Genomic DNA, 20,598 nt, shown 5'->3' with positions numbered 1-20,598 from the left:
TGTATCAGTGTGAAATAAACACATGAAGAGGTGTGCTGTATCAGTGTGAAATAAACGCATGAAGAGGTGTGCTGTATCAGTGTGAAATAAACACATGAAGAGGTGTGCTGTATCAGTGTGAAATAAACACATGAAGAGGTGTGCTGTATCAGTGTGAAATAAACACATGAAGAGGTGTGCTGTATCAGTGTGAAATAAACGCATGAAGTGTGCTTTATCAGTATGAAATAAACACATGAAGAGGTGTGCTGTATCAGTGTCTGAAATAAACACATGAAGAGGTGTGCTGTCTCAGTGTGAAATAAACACATGAAGAGGTGTGCTGTATCAGTGTGAAATAAACACATGAAGAGGTGTGCTGTATCAGTGTGAAATAAACACATAAAGAGGTGTGCTGTATCAGTGTGAAATAAACACATGAAGAGGTGTGCTGTATCAGTGTGAAATAAACACATGAAGAGGTGTGCTGTATCAGTGTGAAATAAACACGTGAAGTGGGTTGCTGTATCAGAGCCATGGAAACAAAGCCTTGCTTTATTATGGGTGGCAGTGTAGTATAATGGGTGAGGAGCTGGTCTTGTCAGAGGTTTGAATCCCAGGTAGGACACTGCTGTTGTACCCTTGAGCAAGGTACTTAACCTGCATTGCTTCAGTTCATATCCAGCTGTATAAAAGGAAGCAATGTAAATGCTGTGTAAAAAGTTGTGTAAGTCGCTCTGAATAAGAGTGACTGCTAAATGCCTGCAATGTCTCATGTTTTCTCTTGTAGGAAGGCCAGAACAGGAAAAGATACTTTAGAACACAACATGCAGCAGGTCTAAAGCCTATATTCGAAATGCAGCTTTTGCTCCTGATTTATGCTTTTTTAGGGACACTACATGTGATGAATCGCGAATGTCCTTGGAATAATTTAGTTGTTGAGTTGAATTAAGTTTCTCAGTGCAATACATTTTTTAATGCTAACTATACAAACTGAGTGCTGAGTGTCCATTCTACCTGCCCCGGGAGTTTTCCGCAGTGATCACTAGGGCCGTTTACATTCCACCACAAGCGGACACGACGAGGCTTTGTCGGTGTTACATGATGTGCTAAGCGGACTACAGACCAAGCACCCAGACGCTGCCCTCATCATGGCAGGGGACTTCAACAAGGCAAACCTTTAAAAAGTTATGCCAAACTTTTACCAACACGTCAAATGTTCTACCCGAAAGGACAAGATACTTGATCACTGCTATTCACCGTTCAAGGAGGGCTACAAGGCTACCTCTCTACCATCATTTGGCAAATCAGACCATGCCGCCATCTTCCCGATAAAAGAATACAAACAACGGATGGTACAGGAAGAGGTGGTGTCGCGAGAGGTCAAGTGCTGGACCGCCCAATCAGAGGCCACTCTACAGGACGCGTTGGACGACGTCGACTGGGACAGGTTCCAGTCCACCTCTGATGACGTCAACGTGTTTACGGAAGTGGTGACCGGCTTCATTACAACGGTGGTGGTATCCCTATGGTGAAAGTTAAGTGTTTTCCTAACCAGAAACCGTGGGCTGACAGATCCATCCACGTTGCTCTGAACGCACGCACCACTGCCTATAACGCGGGACTGGTGTCTGGGGACATGACGGAGTACAAGGCGGTGTCCTACAGGCTGAGGTGAGCAATCAAGGATGCGAAGCATCACTACAAGGACAGAGTGGAGCTGAACTCTTTTTATGCACGTTTCAAGGCTAACGATGCTAACATTAGCCCGGCGGCTAGCGCAGTTAGCGTGTATAACACGAGTTCCCCCCCTGGAGCTGCAAGCTCACTTGTCCTGTCAGAGCACTATGTGAGGGGAGCCTTGAAACGGGTGGACACCAGGAAAGCAGCAGGGCCAGACGGAATCTCGGACGAGTCCTCAAGACCTGCGCTGATCTCCTGGCTCCTGTGTTCACCACCATAATCAACCTCTCCCTGGCCCAGTCCATTGTCCCCACATGCTTCAAGAGGTCCACCATTGTCCCTGTACCCAAGAACGCTTCCCCAGCCTGCCTGAATGACTACCGCCCGGTAGCACTCACCTCGGTGGTGATGAAGTGCTTTGAGAGGCTAGTCAAGGACTACATCTGCTCCTCTCTTCCCAGCACCTTGGACCCTCTGCAGTTTGCTTACCGCCCCAACAGATCCACGGACGATGTGGTCTGTCAGGTTCTGCATGCCACTCTCTCACCTCGACAACAGAGGGGGGGCTATGTAAGATTGCCGTTCATTGATTTCAGCTCAGCTTTCAATACCGCAGTCCCCTCCAGACTGGCTGCTAAACTGACTGACCTGGGACTGAACATCTCCGTTTGTGCCTGGATACTGGATTTCCTGACTGCCAGACCTCAGCTGGTTAGAGTGGGTAAGCACACCTCAAACCCCCTCACCCTCAGCACTGGAGCCCCCCAGGGGTGTGTGTTGAGCCCTCTGCTGTACTCCCTGTACACACATGACTGTGAGGCCAGGTTTGAGTCCAACACCATCATCAAGTTTGCTGACGACACAGTGGTGGTAGGCCCGATCACCAACGACGACGAGAAAGCCTATCTCCAGGAGGTGGCAGACCTGTCACTGTGGTGCCAGGACAACCGTCTCTTCCTGAACGTCAGCAAAACCAAGGAGATGGTGGTGGACTTCTGTAAGAAGAAACAGCTGAGGACCGACACCCCTCTACAGATCAATGGGTCACCGGTAGAGAGGGTGAGAAATTTCAAGTACCTCGGTGTCCACATCACAGAGGACCTGACATGGACACTGCACACCGACACTGTGGTGAGAAAGGCAAGGCAGAGCTTGTATCACCTCAGACAGCTGAGGACGTTCAGAGTCTCCAAGAAGATCCTGAAAACCTTCTACTCTGCAACCATTGAGTGAATCCTGCTGGGGAACATCGCCGTCTGGTACGGGAACTGCTCCTCTCTGGACCGGAGAGCCCTGCAGAGGGTGTTGCGGTCAGCTGAGCGTACCATGGGGACCACACTCCCCACTCTGCAGGACCTGTACCCCAGGAGGTGCTTAAGCAGAGCAAAGAGGATTATGAAGGACTCTTTCTTTCCCAACATCGGACTGTTTGAGCTGCTGTGGTCAGGCAAACGCCTATGCAGCCACAGGACCAGCACTGAGAGAATTGGGAGGAGCTTCCTCCCTCAGGCCATCAGTGCTTTTAACTGCACTGCCAGGACAACTGTCCTAAAATAGTATTTTCACCTCAAGCACATAGCACCTTTACCTCTATGTACACTGCAGCACCTTACCGTCCCACGGTTTACTTTGTATTTTTCTTTCGTCTTTCTTGTAGTTATTGTATTATATATCATAGGTTGCACTGCTTCCTATGACTTATATTAGGACTTACTTTTTTAAAAACTTATTTGTATTGCTCGTATTTTTTAAATAACTGCTCTTTATATTCTTCTCTCTTTTAATTTGTATTCATATCTTATTTTATTTTATATTATTAGTATTATTATTTATTTATTTTTTCTGTATATAATTATTATTGAAGCGTTATGTTGCACAGTCTACAAGGAGTTTGTCGCACCAGCATTTCACTATATGTATGTACATGCATGTGACAAATAAGCCTTTGAACTTTAAAACATTCTGTTTAGAGTCATCCACTGCCATTGTTTATGGATCCTAAAAAGGAATCCGGTCTATCTGTGAGCCAAAGAGGGCCAGAGCACTGATTAGATATTTAATCTGATCGTCTGAAAGTCATATTAACTTCAAATATTGAAATAGGAAAAGAATATATCATACCTGTTTTGTGGAGAACAGTTTGTCTGAACTCATCTCATTTGAACGACTTAAATCCAGTGAGCAGTGAATCCTGTGAATAAATCATGAGACACAACTTCGTTAAACTCGTTTACTGCAGCTGTAACTCACAGCACATGGAGACAGAGCTTCCAGTAAAACTCATCCTCTTACTGCAGCTATAACTCACAGCACATGGAGACAGAGCTTCCAGTTAAACTCATCCTCTTACTGCAGCTCTAACTCACAGTACATGGAGACAGAGCTTCCAGGTAAACTCATCCTCTTACTGCAGCTCTAACTCACAGTACATGGAGACAGAGCTTCCAGTTAAACTCATCCTCTTACTGCAGCTCTAACTCACAGCACATGGAGACACAGCTTCCAGTTAAACTCATCCTCTTACTGCAGCTCTAACAGCACATGGAGACAGAGCTTCCAGTTAAACTCATCTCCTTACTGCAGCTCTAACTCACAGCACATGGAGCCAGGGCTTCCAGCTGAATTCATCCTCTTAGTGCAGCTCTAACTCACAGCACGTGGAGACAGAGCTTCCAGTTAAACTCATCCTCTAACTGCAGCTCTAACTCACAGCACAAGGAGACAGAGCTTCCAGTTAAACCCATCCGCTTACTGCAGCTCTAACTCACAGCACATGGAGACAGGGCTTCCAGTTAAACTCATCCTCTTTGTGCAGCTCTAACTCACAGCACATGGAGACAGAGCTTCCAGTTAAACTCATCCTCTTACTGCAGCTCTAACTCACAGCAGAAGGAGACAGAGCTTCCAGTTAAACTCATCCACTTGCTGCAGGTCTAATGCAATATGAACGTGTTTCATTACCTTTGATCACCTGTGAACTCTCCACTGAAGTACATTGGATGATGCATTGAAGGGTCACTCTTCATAGACAGACAGCTGGGTACAGGTGACTCAGCCCAACCTACCTGGACCCTGTGAACAAAACATGGAGACAAATATTACATTGAAACTCATCCTCTTACTGCAGCTCTAACTCACAGAATATGGAGATAAAGTTTCCAGTTAAACTCATCCTCTTACTGCAGCTCTAACTCACAGTACATGAAGACAAAGCTTCCAGTTAAAATCATACTCTTACTGCAGCTGTAACAGTGCGTTCACACAGTGAGTAACTCGGTTGATGAATTGCTGGAAGTCCATTCATTCTCTATGTAGCTGAGCGAGGCCCAGAAACACGAGCAACTGGGCAACTGAGCAACCAAAGTTGCCCTAAAAATGTTGCTCACAGTGTCACAATTTGCTGGCATCGCACGACAACAGCCAATCAGAGTTTCAGGCTTCCTATTTTTCCAACCGATATGATACCATTTCGCAAATTATTATCCCGCTCAGTGAGAAAAAATGGACGAACAACTTATCATTATGGTACAATTACACCCGGTGTTATACAACGTTTTGTAAAAAAGGAGTACAGGGATAAGCGTCTGAAAATGACACTTGGACGGCAGTTTAAGCTTGCTTGCTAGCAAGCTAGTCTGTGAGATAAAGAGATCGCTAGCTAGGCAGCTAACTAGTGAGAGAGATATGGAGAGATACATGGCTAACGAGATGGCAATAGCAAATATTTATCAGTGTCTGACATAACTATAGAAAAAAAATGAGATGATATGTGGCTATATGGGAAATATGCGTCTTTTGTAACGCCGTTATTTCTCGTCAAAAATATGTAGTTGCACAAAACCTCTTAAAAGGATACAACGGGAAGCTCCTGCCCCTCCTTCAGCATAGTAAACTTGAGAAACCCATCAACCCAGTTTCTCGCTGTGTGAACGCAGGGTAACTCACAGCACAAGTAGACAGAGCTTCCAGTTAAACTCATCCTCTTACTGAAACTCTAACTCACAGCAAACTTTGACAGAGCTTCCAGTTAAACTCATCCTATTACTGCAGCTATAACTCACAGCACATGGAGACAGAGCTTCCAGTTAAACTCATCCTCTTACTGCAGCTCTAACTCACAGCAGAAGGAGACAGAGCTTCCAGTTAAACTCATCCACTTGCTGCAAGTCTAATGCAATATGAACGTGTTTCATTACCTTTGATCACCTGTGAACTCTCCACTGAAGTACATTGGATGATGCATTGAAGGGTCACTCTTCATAGGCAGACAGCTGGGTACAGGTGACCCTGCCCTCTTTACCCGGACCCTGTGAACAAACATGGAGACAGAGCTTCCAGTTAAACTCATCCTCTTACTGCAGCTCTAACTCACAGCACATGGAGAAAGAGCTTCCAGTTAAACTCATCCTCTTACTGCAGCTCTAACTCACAGTACATGGAGACAGAGCTTCCAGTTAAACTCATCCTCTTACTGCAGCTCTAACTCACAGCACATGGAGACAGAGCTTCCAGTTAAACTCATCTTTTTACTGCATTTCTAACTCACAGCACATAGACAGAGCTTCCATTTAAACTCACACTCTAACTGCAGCTCTAACTCACAGCACATGGAGACAGAGCTTCCAGTGAAACTCATCCTCTTACTGCAGCTCTAACTCACAGCACATGGAGACAGAGCTTCCAGTTAAACTCATCTTCATACTGCAGCTCTAACTCACAGTACATGGAGACAGAGCTTCCAGTTAAACTCATCCTCTTACTGCAGCTATAACTCACAGCACATGGAGACAGAGCTTCCAGTTAAACTCATCCTCTTACTGCAGCTCTAACTCACAGCACATGGAGACAGAGCTTCCAGTTAAACTCATCCTCTTACTGCAGCTCTAACTCACAGTACATGGAGACAGAGATTCCAGTTAAACTCATCCTCTTACTGCAGCTCTAACTCACAGTACATGGAGACAGAGCTTCCAGTTAAACTCATCCTATTACTGCAGCTATAACTCACAGCACATGGAGACAGAGCTTCCAGTTAAACTCATCCTCTTACTGCAGCTCTAACTCACAGCACATGGAGACAGAGCTTCCAGTTAAACTCGTCTTTTTACTGCATTTCTAACTCACAGCACATGGAGACAGAGCTTCCATTTAAACTCACACTCTAACTGCAGCTCTAACTCACAGCACATGGAGACAGAGCTTCCAGTGAAACTCATCCTCTTACTGCATTTCTAACTCACAGCACATGGAGACAGAGCTTCCAGTTAAACTCATCTTCATACTGCAGCTCTCTAACACAACACATGGAGACAGAGCTTCCAGTTAAACTCATCCTCTTACTGCAGCTATAACTCACAGCACATGGAGACAGAGCTTCCAGTTAAACTCATCCTCTTACTGCAGCTCTAACTCACAGCACATGGAGACAGAGCTTCCAGTTAAACTCATCCTCTTACTGCAGCTCTAACTCACAGTACATGGAGACAGAGCTTCCAGTTAAACTCATCCTCTTACTGCAGCTCTAACTCACAGTACATGGAGACAGAGCTCCCAGTTAAACTCATCCTCTTACTGCAGCTCTAACTCACAGCACATGGAGACAGAGCTTCCAGTTAAACTCATCTTTTTACTGCATTTCTAACTCACAGCACATGGAGACAGAGCTTCCAGTTAAACTCATCCTCTTACTGCAGCTCTAACTCACAGCACATGGAGACAGAGCTTCCAGATAAACTCAATATCTTACTGCAGCTCTAACTCACAGTACATGGAGACAGAACTCCCAGTTAAACTCATCCTCTTACTGCTGCTCTAACTCACAGCACATGGAGACAGAGCTTCCAGTTAAACTCATCCTTTTACTGCAGCTCTAACTCACAGCACATGGAGACAGAGCTTCCAGTTAAACTCATCCTCTTACTGCAGCTCTAACTCACAGCACATCCGAATGTGATATAAAACACATCATGACACTTTAAAATGAGTTAATACACACATGTTGACGACAATGTGCTATCATACACCCCACTAAACCAAAAAGTAGCCACTGAGATTTAAGTTTTATTTAACCGTAGTGTCAGTATGAACTTGTTTCATTACCTTTGATCACCTGTGAACTCTCCTCTGAAGTTGTCTGGAAGATGCATTGAATGATCACTCTTCATAGACAGACAGCTGGGTACAGGTGACCCTGCCCTCTCTACCCGAACCCTGTGAACAAACATGGAGACAGAGCTTCCAGTTAAACTCATCCTCTTACTGCAGCTCTAACTCACAGCACATGGAGGCAGAGCTTCCAGTTAAACTCATCATCTTACTGCAACTCTAACTCACAGCACATGGAGACAGAGCTTCCAGTTAAACTCACACTCTAACTGCAGCTTTAACTCACAACACATGGAGACAGAGCTTCCAGTTAAACTCATCTTCTTACTGCAGCTCTCTAACTCACAACACATGGAGACAGAGCTTCCAGTTAAACTCATCCTCTTACTGCACCTCTAACTCACAGCACATGGAGACAGAGCTTCCAGTTAAACTCGTCATCTTACTGCAGCTCTAACTCACAGTACATGGAGACAGAGCTCCCAGTTAAACTCATCCACTTACTGCAGCTCTAACTCACAGCACATGGAGACAGAGCTTCCATTTAAACTCACACTCTAACTGCAGCTTTAACTCACAGCACATGGAGACAGAGCTTCCAGTTAAACTCATCTTTATACTGCAGCTCTCTAACACAACACATGGAGACAGAGCTTCCAGTTAAACTCATCCTCTTACTGCAGCTCTAACTCACAGCACATCCGAATGTGATATAATACACATCATGACATTTTAAAATGAGTTAATACACACATGTTGACGAGAATGTGCTATCATACACCTCACTAAACCAAAAAGTAGCCACTGAGATTTAAGTTTTATTTAACCGTAGTGTCAGTATAAACTTGTTTCCTTACCTTTGATCACCTGTGAACTCTCCTCTGAAGTTGTCTGGAAGATGCATTGAATGATCACTCTTCATAGACAGACAGCTGGGTACAGGTGACCCTGCCCTCTTTACCCGGACCCTGTGAACAAACATGGAGACAGAGCTTCCAGTTAAACTCATCCTCTTACTGCAGCTCTAACTCACAGTACATGGAGACAGAGCTCCCAGTTAAACTCATCCTCTTACTGCAGCTCTAACTCACAGCACATGGAGACAGAGCTTCCATTTAAACTCACACTCTAACTGCAGCTTTAACTCACAGAACATGGAGACAGAGCTTCCAGTTAAACTCATCTTCATACTGCAGCTCTCTAACACAACACATGGAGACAGAGCTTCCAGTTAAACTCATCCTCTTACTGCAGCTCTAACTCACAGCACATGGAGACAAGGCTTCCAGTTAAACTCATCGTCTTACTGCAGCTCTAACTCACAGCACATGGAGACAGAGCTTCCAGTTAAACTCATCCTCTTACTGCAGCTCTAACTCACAACACATGGAGACAGAGCTTCCAGTTAAACTCATCCTTTTACTGCAGCTCTAACTCACAGCACATTAACTCTCTGATTCATGCATTTTTACCTCTTTCTCGCAGGGCCGTGGGTTCCATCGTCAGTCTCGTTCTCCTCTGAGGAAGTCATTTTAGAAATAGCGCCCCCTGTCTCAGGACACCTGAACATACCAGATCAGATTCACAAGTGGGTTCTGACCCAAATTGGCAGACCTGTAAATACACACAAGAAGAACATGATAACGCACAGACATAATAATACACTGTGAGGGCCACATAATGTAAACGTGTAACACAAAAAGGTAATTTAATTAAGTTTGGTGCATTAAAATATGTACGCACCATATTATGTTATTTGTGCATTTTGTCCCACTGATATACTCAATGTATGTATTGATAATGAGTCCTTTGCGAAGTATCGCAAATTTGTATGCCGGCCCTTTAAGAGTTGCGCTCAAGCAGCAAACAGGTGGTGACGGGCCAGGTGATAGGTTTTTTTAAATTGATTGGGGGCAAGAGGTAGCAACGGAGAATGGAGTAAAGGGGAGTCAGCAGAAAATAATCAAGAATCCTGAGATTTGTTGGCGTTTTTGTTTGGATTGTATTTTTTTCAATCTACAATTATTCAACACAGCTCCAAGACAAGAAAACGAGTAACCTGCTGAACCTACGTTTTAAAAGAATTCTCTTCTACTGCATCAGGAGGGTGAGCCGAAGCTTTTTGGTTTTTTTTTTTTTTTTTTTTTTGCTTCTTTGAATGCAATGCATTGCTTAATTATTTGTTTTTGGAGAGGAAAGAAGATTCTTGCACTTATGCATTAATTTTGGTTTCGGGACTTAGCCTATTATTTTTGGCACGTTTTCTGGATTTGTGTTTCCGTGGATACCGGACAACTAAACTAAACTCGGACTTCAACTTTAACTGTTATTCAATGGACAATCGGTTATTATTTCACATTGCCAGTTTAGTAATGATTGTACCTGGGTTTATGTTTTCCTGATCAAATACTTGCCATATCGTTATTTTGTTGTTGTTTTTTTTTTGTTTGTTTGTTGTTTGGTTGCCTCTGTTGTAATATATAAATTCCGTTCGAATAGAGTCCCGTGAATATAGCGTGTTCATTCTGTTTAAATTGGTCTAAATTATAACACACACACACATACATCAAATCTCATAGAACAGACAGCGACAAATCTGGAATTTAACTGAGCCATAAACTTGTACAGTAATACAATTCCTTCCAAAATATTCTGCACCCATGATAACAACTACTAAGACCGTTCAATATAAGAATTACCAGTGCTGAGGTATATTTTCATTGTCCAACATATGGAATATATTTAATGATATAATGGAAACTACCAAAATGACACATTTCTTTACAAAAATTGTGCATCACAATTATTGGCACCCCTGTATTTGGTACTGTGTGCACCCTCCCCTTGCAGGGATAATGCCACTGAGCCTTTTTACATAACGTGTTATAAGACCAGAGAACACATTGGGAGGGATCTTAGACTCTTCCTCCACCCACAATCTTTCCCGATTCTGATGTCTTTGTTGATCTGTGCTTATGGGCTGTGCTGTTCAATTGAGGCACAGGGTTTCAGGGAGTTTCAACAGTCTTTAGACTGTTGTAGCCATTGCACAATGATGCTTCTGCATCATTAACCTTTTTATTTGTGGATATTAACGTGAATTTGGGGTCATTGTCTTGCTGAAAGATCCACTAGTTTCAGTAGCTGGCAGAGGTAGTCAGGTTTATGGCTAAATTGTCCTGGTACTTGGGTAGAGTTCACGATGCTGCTTTCCTTAACAAAGGCCCGATGACCAGTGTGAGCAAAGTAGCCCCATAACATTAAAGATCCACCACCGTATTTTTCTTTTCAGTATATGCATCCTTAAATCCATCCTACATCATATTCCTGGACATGGCTGTGAGGGGGGCTGGAACCTCTCCCAGCATGCATTGGGCAAGAGGAAGGAAAAAACCCTGAACAGGTCACCAGTCCATCACAGGGCACACACACCATGCACTTACACACTCATACATTCAAGCACTTTAGTGTCTCCAATTAGCTTAAGCTGCATGTCTGGACTGTGGGTGGAAACCCATGCAGACATGGGATGAGAATATGCAAACTCACACACACCACTATGCTGCCCTCCAGCAGTTTTAAACTTCTTCATTATTGCCCTCACAGTAGTAACTAGCATCTTCAGTTTATTTTTTGATCCATTGGCCTGATTTTCAAAGGTCAGCAACCATTTTAATTTCGTTCGTCTGTTCTTTGTCTTTCTCTGCGGCAAAGATGAAAAATGGGTTTCACAACCAGGTTCTCGGTTTAATCCTCCAGTGAAACAGGAAGCCATGGAAGGTCACACGATTTTCTCTTAATATTGATGTAGATTTAGTTTGATTTTATTTATAAGAATCTTAGAGGCTAGAGGGCGCCAGTTCCCCAATCTTAGTTTGTGTTCTGTGCCTGTTGTAGTGCTAATTAAGGTGTTGTGTCGCAAACATTTAATAGCCTGACCAGATTCACATTGCAGGTATCTGTAACTGATTTATGACTAGTCAAAAAGCTAATTTAAGATATCCAACTGCATTTTCACTCATCAAAAAACTTAATCTCAAATTACATTTTGCTAGTAAGATTGAAGTCACTTTCGCCATTCAGTTGTATGGGACCTCCAATTAAGATATGTACAATTCAGTTTTGACTACCCAAAACATGAATTCCAGATACTGTATCGCCATTTAAATTCTGACTAGTTACAACTCAAATTAGAGAGATCTCCACATTAGTTCTGACTTAGTCATAAATTCAGTTAGATATTTAATTCCTCGTGATTTAAGATATGTCAGGTAACGGGGGACCAAGACCCAAACGCAGAGTGGGGAAAACACCAGGAACTCCAAAAAGGTAAATCCTATCAAAGACTTTACTCTCATACAGGTAACAGAAAACAGGGAACAAGAACAAGGTCACGCAGGGCACTTTCAAAAACAGCAGAATTTATAACAAAAAAAACAAAAAAACATGAGGAAACAAAACTCAGGGAGGGCAGAACTCACAGACAGAAACACAGGCTGAAACAGACAGGCAGATACTCTCAGGCAGAAACACAAGGAACCAGCACCCAAATCAGGGAAACAGAGAACTTAAATAGCCACAAAGATAACAAGACACAGGTGAACTCAAAGCACAATCAAACCAGAGCAGGGAGGGATAACGAGACACAAAGAAAAACAATGATAGAATAATTGAAAACAATAATACAATGAACACAGGGGTAACTGAAGAGGGATCAAACTGAAATACAAACTGAAGTACCGCCATCTGGTGGCCCAGAAAAGGAAAAAACAGAAACAGAAAAAGGCAGAATCCTGACAATATCTAAATGATCTTCTTGCATAACTGAATCTAAGATATTACTAGCCAAAATATGGCAAGCCATTTTAGATCATTCGAACAGCTCTTATCATGGCTGCCACTTAGATACTTCTGGGTCATTTCACTCAGTTAGGAACCTTCCTAAGCAAAAAAGACTATGGCTGCGTCCGCATAGTCAAAAAAATTACGTCCTATGTCTTTTCCTAACCACTTTTCCTTGACCTTGATGGAAAATGTCATGAGGTTAAGGAAACATGTGAAGGGGTTAGGAACTCAGTTAGGAACCTTCCTAAGCAAAAAAAGACATGGGTCTTTTGACGCCCAAATAGTCTTTTTTGCTTAGGAAGGTTCCTAACTGAGTGAAATAACCCAAAAATATCTAAGTGGCAGCCATGATAAGAGCTGTTCGAATTCTCTAAATGCTAAGGAAAGGTGCTTCAATGCTTCCTATCTTATCTCCTTTAGCATAGGGCACACTGGACCGTCCTTTACGAAAGGAAAGGAGATAATGCCGTCTATAGGGGTATAGGTGGAGCAGAGCCAGGTCTGATTTCAGTGTAAAGATGTCAAACTGAAAACTAAAAAAAGAATACAGCAGTATGGATTCGCCTTATTATTTTATTACACTTCCTCATATGATCCTTCATCCTTGCCCTTTTTTTATGAAATCTCCTTTGTTTTTGATTTATTATTCTTGTTCTGATTGCTAATTTAACACCCAGCTCCGCTTTATTCTCGAACAGTTTGCTAGCAAAACCAGAAACACCAGCGGTAACATTTTGGAAGGCAGTTGTTTCAAAAATATCACACAACAATCATTCACGAGAACGACAGTGTTTAGTGTGCACGAGATACATAATTGTACGAGCCGCAGAGAATCCCGCAAATTCTTCACTGCAGTGTAAAGACGTTCATACCGGGCAAAAGGTGGATAAAGAACGTTTGTGGAAATTGATCATCACTAATTCTACCCCAGGTCTGCTACAGAATTTTAACCCAACCCGGCAGTGTAAAGGCAGCTTAAGTTAGCCTAGTGTTAGACAATGAATGGGTGTGTACATAACGTTACTTTTATAACAACCATTTTTTATTCAGTAAATAGTAAGTGTTATAGTTGACGTGGCCCAGGTGCCAACTGACTGACGTCACACAGGCGATACTGGTTGGATCCGGTTGGATCTCTGGGAAGTGAGGTCCAAAAACACACCTGCAATTACTGCTTTTCGCCATTGGTACCGCCAAAGAGAACGAAACAGAAATCTTCCAGATTGTAACTTTAAAGAGCCACAAAGATAACAAGACACAGGTGAACTCAAAGCACAATCAAACCAGAGCAGGGAGGGATAACGAGACACAAAGAAAAACAATGACAGAATAACTGAAAACAATAATACAATTAACACAGGGGTAACTAAAGAGGGAGCAAACTGAAACACAAACTGAAGTACCGCCATCTGGTGGCCCAGAAAAGGAAAAAACAAACAGAAAAAGGCAGAATCCTGACAACATCTAAATGATCTTTTTGGATAACTGAATCTAACATATTACTAGCAAAAATATGGCAAGCCATTTTAACATCTAATAACCTGTGCGGTTTCACATTACAGATATTTGTCATTAATTTATGATTAGTCAAAACGCAAATTTAAGATATCTTTAATTAGATTTCGACTAGTTTCGCCACTAAGTTCTATAACTCCAATTAAAGATATCTACAATTCAGTTTTGACTATCTAAAACGTGAATTCCAGATATCACCACTTCAATTATGACTCTTACCATCTTACCCATAGTCGGACGGTACACCGAGCAAAACCCGTGCCGTCAAGCCTAGTTCGTGCATGTCTATGGTCAAAACCCCTGGTTCTCGCGCACCAATCAGAAGCCAGTACCCAGTGTTAGGACGAATTTAGCCTCGCGAGCCAGTCTCTTTTCTCACTTCGTTCAGCAGAAGGAGGAATTTGGACAGGTTGCCAATAGACGGACGCTTTTTCGCTATTTTCTTATAATAATGTGTGCCTGCGTTGTTCCATGTCCGTTTACCCTATAAACAAACAGTTTTAAACAAAGAACCACTTGTCACAAACACATACATATGAATTGTAAGGTCAGCTAACCTTATTTGGAGAGAAAAAAAATAACAAATATTTCAAGAAAAATTAACCTGCCTTTATTCTTGGCACATTTAGGCTATAATCAGTAAACTGTCAACTGTGACAGCAAGGTTTCTTTTTCCCTTCATTTATAAAAATAAATATTACTCTTTCTTATAAGGAATGATCAACAAAAACAATTACAAACCAAAACTATTTAAATGAATAATGGAAAAATATAACAAAAAATAAATTAAAATAATTTGTATACATCATTCGTTTACCTTCAGTATAAAAAGCGAATGTCAGCTCATCTGTTTTGTACCTGAGCGTGAGACGTTGTCATAAAATTTTTCCCGACCGTGAAAACTGCCTGACTTGTTTACATATTGGACAGATGTGGATAGTTGGTAAATCTGTCGCTGTTTCCATCGCAGCACTTTAGACACAAGTAAAATCGGAAGCGTTATCCTAAAATTTCTTCTTACCGTGAAGAGTGCCTGACCCGCAACCGTAGTAATGTGTTAACACGGCGGCACAATTATATCGAGAAAAAACGCTATATTCAACTGCGAACCGGCACTAGCACCAGCCTAGAACCAGCACTAGGTTCGCGTTGGTGGAAAAGGGGTATCATCAGATTCACGCCGTGTTAAAGTAAATGCTTCGTCATATTGGAGGTGCTTCCTCCCTTGCACGAAATATCCTTACTGCAGGTGTTGCATTTTGCTGTGTCGTTATCTTTTTTAATGAAGCGAAGCCAAACTTTTGAGCGTTTGCTGCGGTCAGCCATGGTCCAGGATGTAAACAGATTTAAACGGTAAAAAGTGTCTCTTCTCGCGTGCTTTGTTGACGTACTGCGTAACAAATTATGTGACGATAGGTCCGCGTAGCTGGTCTTGGCAGATAAGTGCAGCTTTTATGGACTGTAAAATGCTCCCTGCAGTTCACTCGGGAGCGCGACTGAAATATGCAGAAGTTAGGAACCGAACTGCAGGATCGAAATGCACGTGCCTTATCGAATCCACGGTTCTTGGAAATTTGGTTCTTGATACCCAACCCTAATTTTACCTGCTATGGACCTCTTTTTAAGATGAGTCTTGAATAAAGTTGAAATGAAATATTGGGATGGCAGGTATGCCATCCCGCCAAGTTACGCCTTGGCGGGGGCATGCCCCATACCTATACAGCACCGAGACTTTGGCACTTTTCAGGGTTCCCCACAGAAATAACCACAACAGACACAGACACTCAGCCCTTAAAAACATTAAATTCTGTTCATTCTGACCCCATTTCAACAGACAGAATTCATAAACAACTTCACATGTCCACACAATAAAGCCCCAAACTAAGGGGATTTTGCGTTTTCTCCTTCTTCTTCTTCTTCTTCTTCTTCTACTTCTTCTTCTCTTTCTTCTTCTTCTTCTTCTTCTTCTTCTCATTCTTATTTTTCCTGCCGCCTATCCCACTAACAACATGTCTCCCCATTGGACATTTCACTGACACCAGCCAAATCTGCACCTACACGACCCAATCAAAAACGCGCATACACACGCAAAATACCCATACATTTTTACTCTGAAACATTTCCTGTTCAAACAGCTAGTCTGCCTGTGGCCTAGTGGGTAAGGTTACAGTCTTGGGAACATGGGGTCCTAGGTTCAAACCCAGCTTGGAACACGTTTCTTTAACCTGCTGCAACCCTCACTAATAATTGTCTACTAGCCTACTTATCAATTATTGCTTTTGCACCATATTTACCCGCCGTTCACCGTTCTGTTATTAACCGGCTACCATATTGCTAAGCCACATGGATTCAACGGGAGCTCTTCTGTGCTTACTGGCCTGTGTTCTTTAAAACCACCGGCAGGTTTGCTAATGATATTTCACGCATTGCATAGCTATGGCATGGTGCTGCACTAACGAAGTCACAGACTGGTAAACCTCCGGTTTCAGGATTGAACCCTGACTCGCCCTCAGGCAGATAATTTCCTCTTTACACTAACGTTTTCTTACGCCTATATTTTCTTTACCAAAACTCACTCACGACCACCCATATGCATTTCATCACGGCAAATGTATTCCTTTTATTAAAAAGTTACACCAGTTCACCACTGTGCCATTTCTACTAACTATATTTCTTCACTTGGCTACCGTACAAAACTTTCATATCAGCAAACGCCACGTTTCTATTTCTACATTCATGTTACCTCGCTCTGTTCTCTATCTAGCCACATACGCTACACACAATTACTACTTATGTACATTCTGCAACTCCGCAGTTTGAACAGCTAATCCAACCGTGGCCTAGTGGGTAAGGTTACAGGCTTGGGAACACTGGGTCGTATGTTCAAGCCCAGCTTGGAACACGTTTCTTTTACTTGCTTCGACCCTCACTAATAATTGTCTACTACTTCTTAATTATTGCTTTTGCACCATATCTACCCGCCGTTCACCGTTTAGTTATTAACCGGCTACAATATTGCTAAGATATATGCATTATGACTTACCGTCTGTACGTTCAGTTATTGACCGGCTACAATATTGCTAAGCCATATGGACTCAACGGAAGCTCTTCTGTGCTTACTGGCTTGTGTTCTTCTTTAAAACCACCGACAGATTCGCTAATGATATTTCACGCATTGCATAGTTATGGCATTAGCTAACGAAGTCACAGACTGGTAAACCTCACTCACTCACGGCCACCCATATGCATTTCATGACGCAAATGTATTCATTTTATTTAAAAGTTACACCAGTTCACCACTGTGCCATTTCTACTAACTATATTTCTTCACTTGGCTACCGTACAAAACCTTAATATCAGCAAACGCCACGTTTCTACATTCATGTTACCTCGCCCTGTTCTCTATCTAGCCACATAGGCTACACACAATTACTACGTATGTACGTTCTGCAACTCCGCATTAAAACATTACATTTAAAATCATGATTCACTCATAAGTATAACTACTAGCACTGAACATGAGAAAAACACATTCGTGCAATAGATTACATTACAGGTAAATAATGTGTGCAATGTTATTTGACCCTCCACTTCAACAACCAATGTTCAATACCGACTGTTATATATACCATTTGATAAGGAATATAAGCTCGCTCATGGTCACTCCATTTACTTCGCACTATACTCCGTGATCATGTCAACCTTCACCTACATGCCCATTCTGCTAAAAACATATTGTTTCAACTACGGAATTTCGTAATTTCATTTTAATTTCTCTCGCACTGTTGTTATTCTCTCATATGCAAAGCCTGCTGGGACATATGCGTCTGCTCCTATTCTCCACTATCATGTTTTCCGGTTCTAGTTTAGCAAAACGGCGAAGAGGATTCCTACCTGCAGATTAGCCTATCAAAATGCCTTATAAACCTTACAAACACTAAAAGTGCATCTCCACGAAATAACAGACAATGGAGCAGGACAGAAGGATAAACCTTACAAACACTAATAGTGCATCTCCACGAAATAACAGACAACGGAGCAGGACAGAAGGCTACACAAGTTGCGACCTAGGGAGTTATAATTCTACGGGCGTGTTGATTATTTTGTCAGTCAAGGCTCGTTGGATGGACGTCAAATCCGTGAGTACATACCATATTCCATCTGCGTTTCTGATGCGTTTACGCTTACGCCACTGCATCCTATCTCACAGCCACTGTTTTACATATATAGCAAACCGAAACTGCTGAACGGTACACGCTCATCAGACTGTACAGATTCACACAACGATAGCCATAATCCACAACCGTTTCTTGCAGGGTCGCATTTCTCACTCTCATAATAAAACGCTTTGCAAAAAGAACTGATATCTCATAAAAAACACGTTTTCAACGTACAAAAATGCCAAGTTACTAAAAAGTATTGATATCAAAATGACGCCAAGTTACGATACTACAAACAATATAGGCTATCTTGCCTCACCGAAATGACATAAGATGTATCTCAAAGCAATGCTACCCAATATTTCCTCAGTTCTTTCAAGTCACTTGGCCCTGTGTTTTCTAATCTTACCATTTCACAATGTCATGCAAACTTTCTGTCAGATCAAAGAGACAAATATTTCGAATTGCCTCATGGAACACATTGAACATTGTACATTGAAATTAATGTATAAATTCATTAATGTACAGAACTGCTGCTGAGCAACGACAGGAAGCACATTTCTCCAGAAAACATGTTTATACTTGCTTCTGAACTGAATTTGAGTACATGTGCAAGTTATTGTATATTTGCTACGTACAATAAATACTGCATGTAAAACACATATTGTACATACATACATAGAGAACTTCTTTATCCGCATGGGGACATTTCCCTGGCAGCATCTTACATTCACATTCACGAACACACTTGTACCAAGAAACATACTATCATTCACGCAACAGAAAGCCTGGGCAGCGAAATACATAGGCCTACATACCAATACAAATTGGACATACACACACCTATTCAATCAATCTTGACTGTGAGAGAGCCATCCACACATATGTTTGGCCTGTCCATGTAGTGCATGCTTATACACAGGGCCAAGTGACTTGAAAGAACTGAGGAAATATTGGGTAGCATTGCTTTGAGATACATCTTATGTCATTTCGGTGAGGCAAGATAGCCTATATTGTTTGTAGTATCGTAACTTGGCGTCATTTTGATATCAATACTTTTTAGTAACTTGGCATTTTTGTACGTTGAAAACGTGTTTTTTATGAGATAGAGTAATCTCTGCCTAATATAATCACTCCACTGTATATTTTGCCTCAATATTGCAAACCAATTAATTTGATTTATTAATGGGAATGATTTCCTATAAAACATAAAAGAATAAGTAACAACCTCTTAATCGTTTAATTAAAAACGAAATCCGGGTTTATACGGCAGCGTCAAAATGTCAACAACGAGCGACAATTGACCTCCGTCTCGCTAGGCTACCTCCTCACGAGGTCGAAGTGGTCATGGAATATCAAAAATACGGAAGTAAACTTTCTTAAAGGTTATTTCAATATTACTTTCTGGTCTAAATGGTAGGCTATGTTCGGACTCCGTGTGAGCTCTTAGCTAATCAGGCTACGCCTTAAACCCACCATTTTATTGCTAGTTGCAGCTGTCAGTTTTTCTGAATTACGCGGGTTAATGCGATTATACCTGCAGATTCCCATTTCTTCCCGCATCCCTTTACCTTCAGCTTCTCTTACCTCAGTTCCACTCCACAACAGACTGTTTACTCCGTTTTTTACATTTAATTTAATTCCTTTTTTCCTGGGGATTCTTTCTCCTCCGTTATTAAAATGACCGTTAAGTTTCAGTTTCTCTTTTGGACCGCATTTCCTTACTTACTGGCTGAACTGAATGTTCGAAGGGCGGAGTTTTATATATCTCATAAAAAACACGTTTTCAACGTACAAAAATGCCAAGTTACTCACACATACAAGACCAGTCCAGGCCTGCCATTAAAAGTATTTATATCAAAATGACGCCAAGTTACGGTACTACAAACAATATAGGCTATCTTGCCTCACCGAAATTAAATAAGATGTATTCCAAAGCAATGCTACCCAATATTTCCTCAATTCTTTCAAGTCACATGTTTTTTATGAGATTATAAATACTACTACTGAACATGAGAAAAGTACATCAGTGCAGTACATCTTTCCAGCAGGTCCTTGTTATCTTAGCAGATTCCTGGCACACTTAAGTGTTTTTGGGACCAGGACTTTGTTTCACGGTCTTTGTCTAAACTACTTAGCCAATCTAATATGCAGTAGTCATGTTTGGTGTTGTTGGAGAGCTAATATCATGAGCAGTTAGATGGTCTCATTCTATGTTGAGAATGTTGTTATTCAAAGTGTGTGTCACATTAAAGTGAAACGCCAATCACAGAAATTTAGCTATTCAGCTGTTACACCTGAAATTGTGAAA

The 20,598-nt window shown here is 41.9% G+C and overlaps 2 protein-coding genes across 2 annotated transcripts in view; both read right to left on the bottom strand.

Moving 5' to 3' along the window:
• Window positions 1-20,598, bottom strand: part of LOC118219210 — a 92,837-nt gene that overhangs the window by 44,027 nt on the left and 28,212 nt on the right. The window lies entirely within an intron of this gene.
• LOC118218939 lies at window positions 1,414-20,093 on the bottom strand. The gene is made up of 6 exons (XM_035401714.1): window positions 19,875-20,093; window positions 9,240-9,381; window positions 5,859-5,969; window positions 4,624-4,734; window positions 3,784-3,853; window positions 1,414-2,955 (listed from the first exon to the last, which is right to left on the bottom strand). The coding sequence occupies exons 2-6, from the start codon at window positions 9,335-9,337 to the stop codon at window positions 2,707-2,709; spliced, it is 639 nt and encodes a 212-aa protein (XP_035257605.1). The 5' UTR covers window positions 9,338-9,381; window positions 19,875-20,093; the 3' UTR covers window positions 1,414-2,706.

The sequence above is a fragment of the Anguilla anguilla genome, chromosome 19 (genome assembly GCF_013347855.1).
Source record: "Anguilla anguilla isolate fAngAng1 chromosome 19, fAngAng1.pri, whole genome shotgun sequence".
Lineage (NCBI taxonomy): Eukaryota > Metazoa > Chordata > Actinopteri > Anguilliformes > Anguillidae > Anguilla > Anguilla anguilla.
Note: the sequence above shows the minus strand (reverse complement) of the source record. Positions and strands in the feature narration are given on the sequence as shown.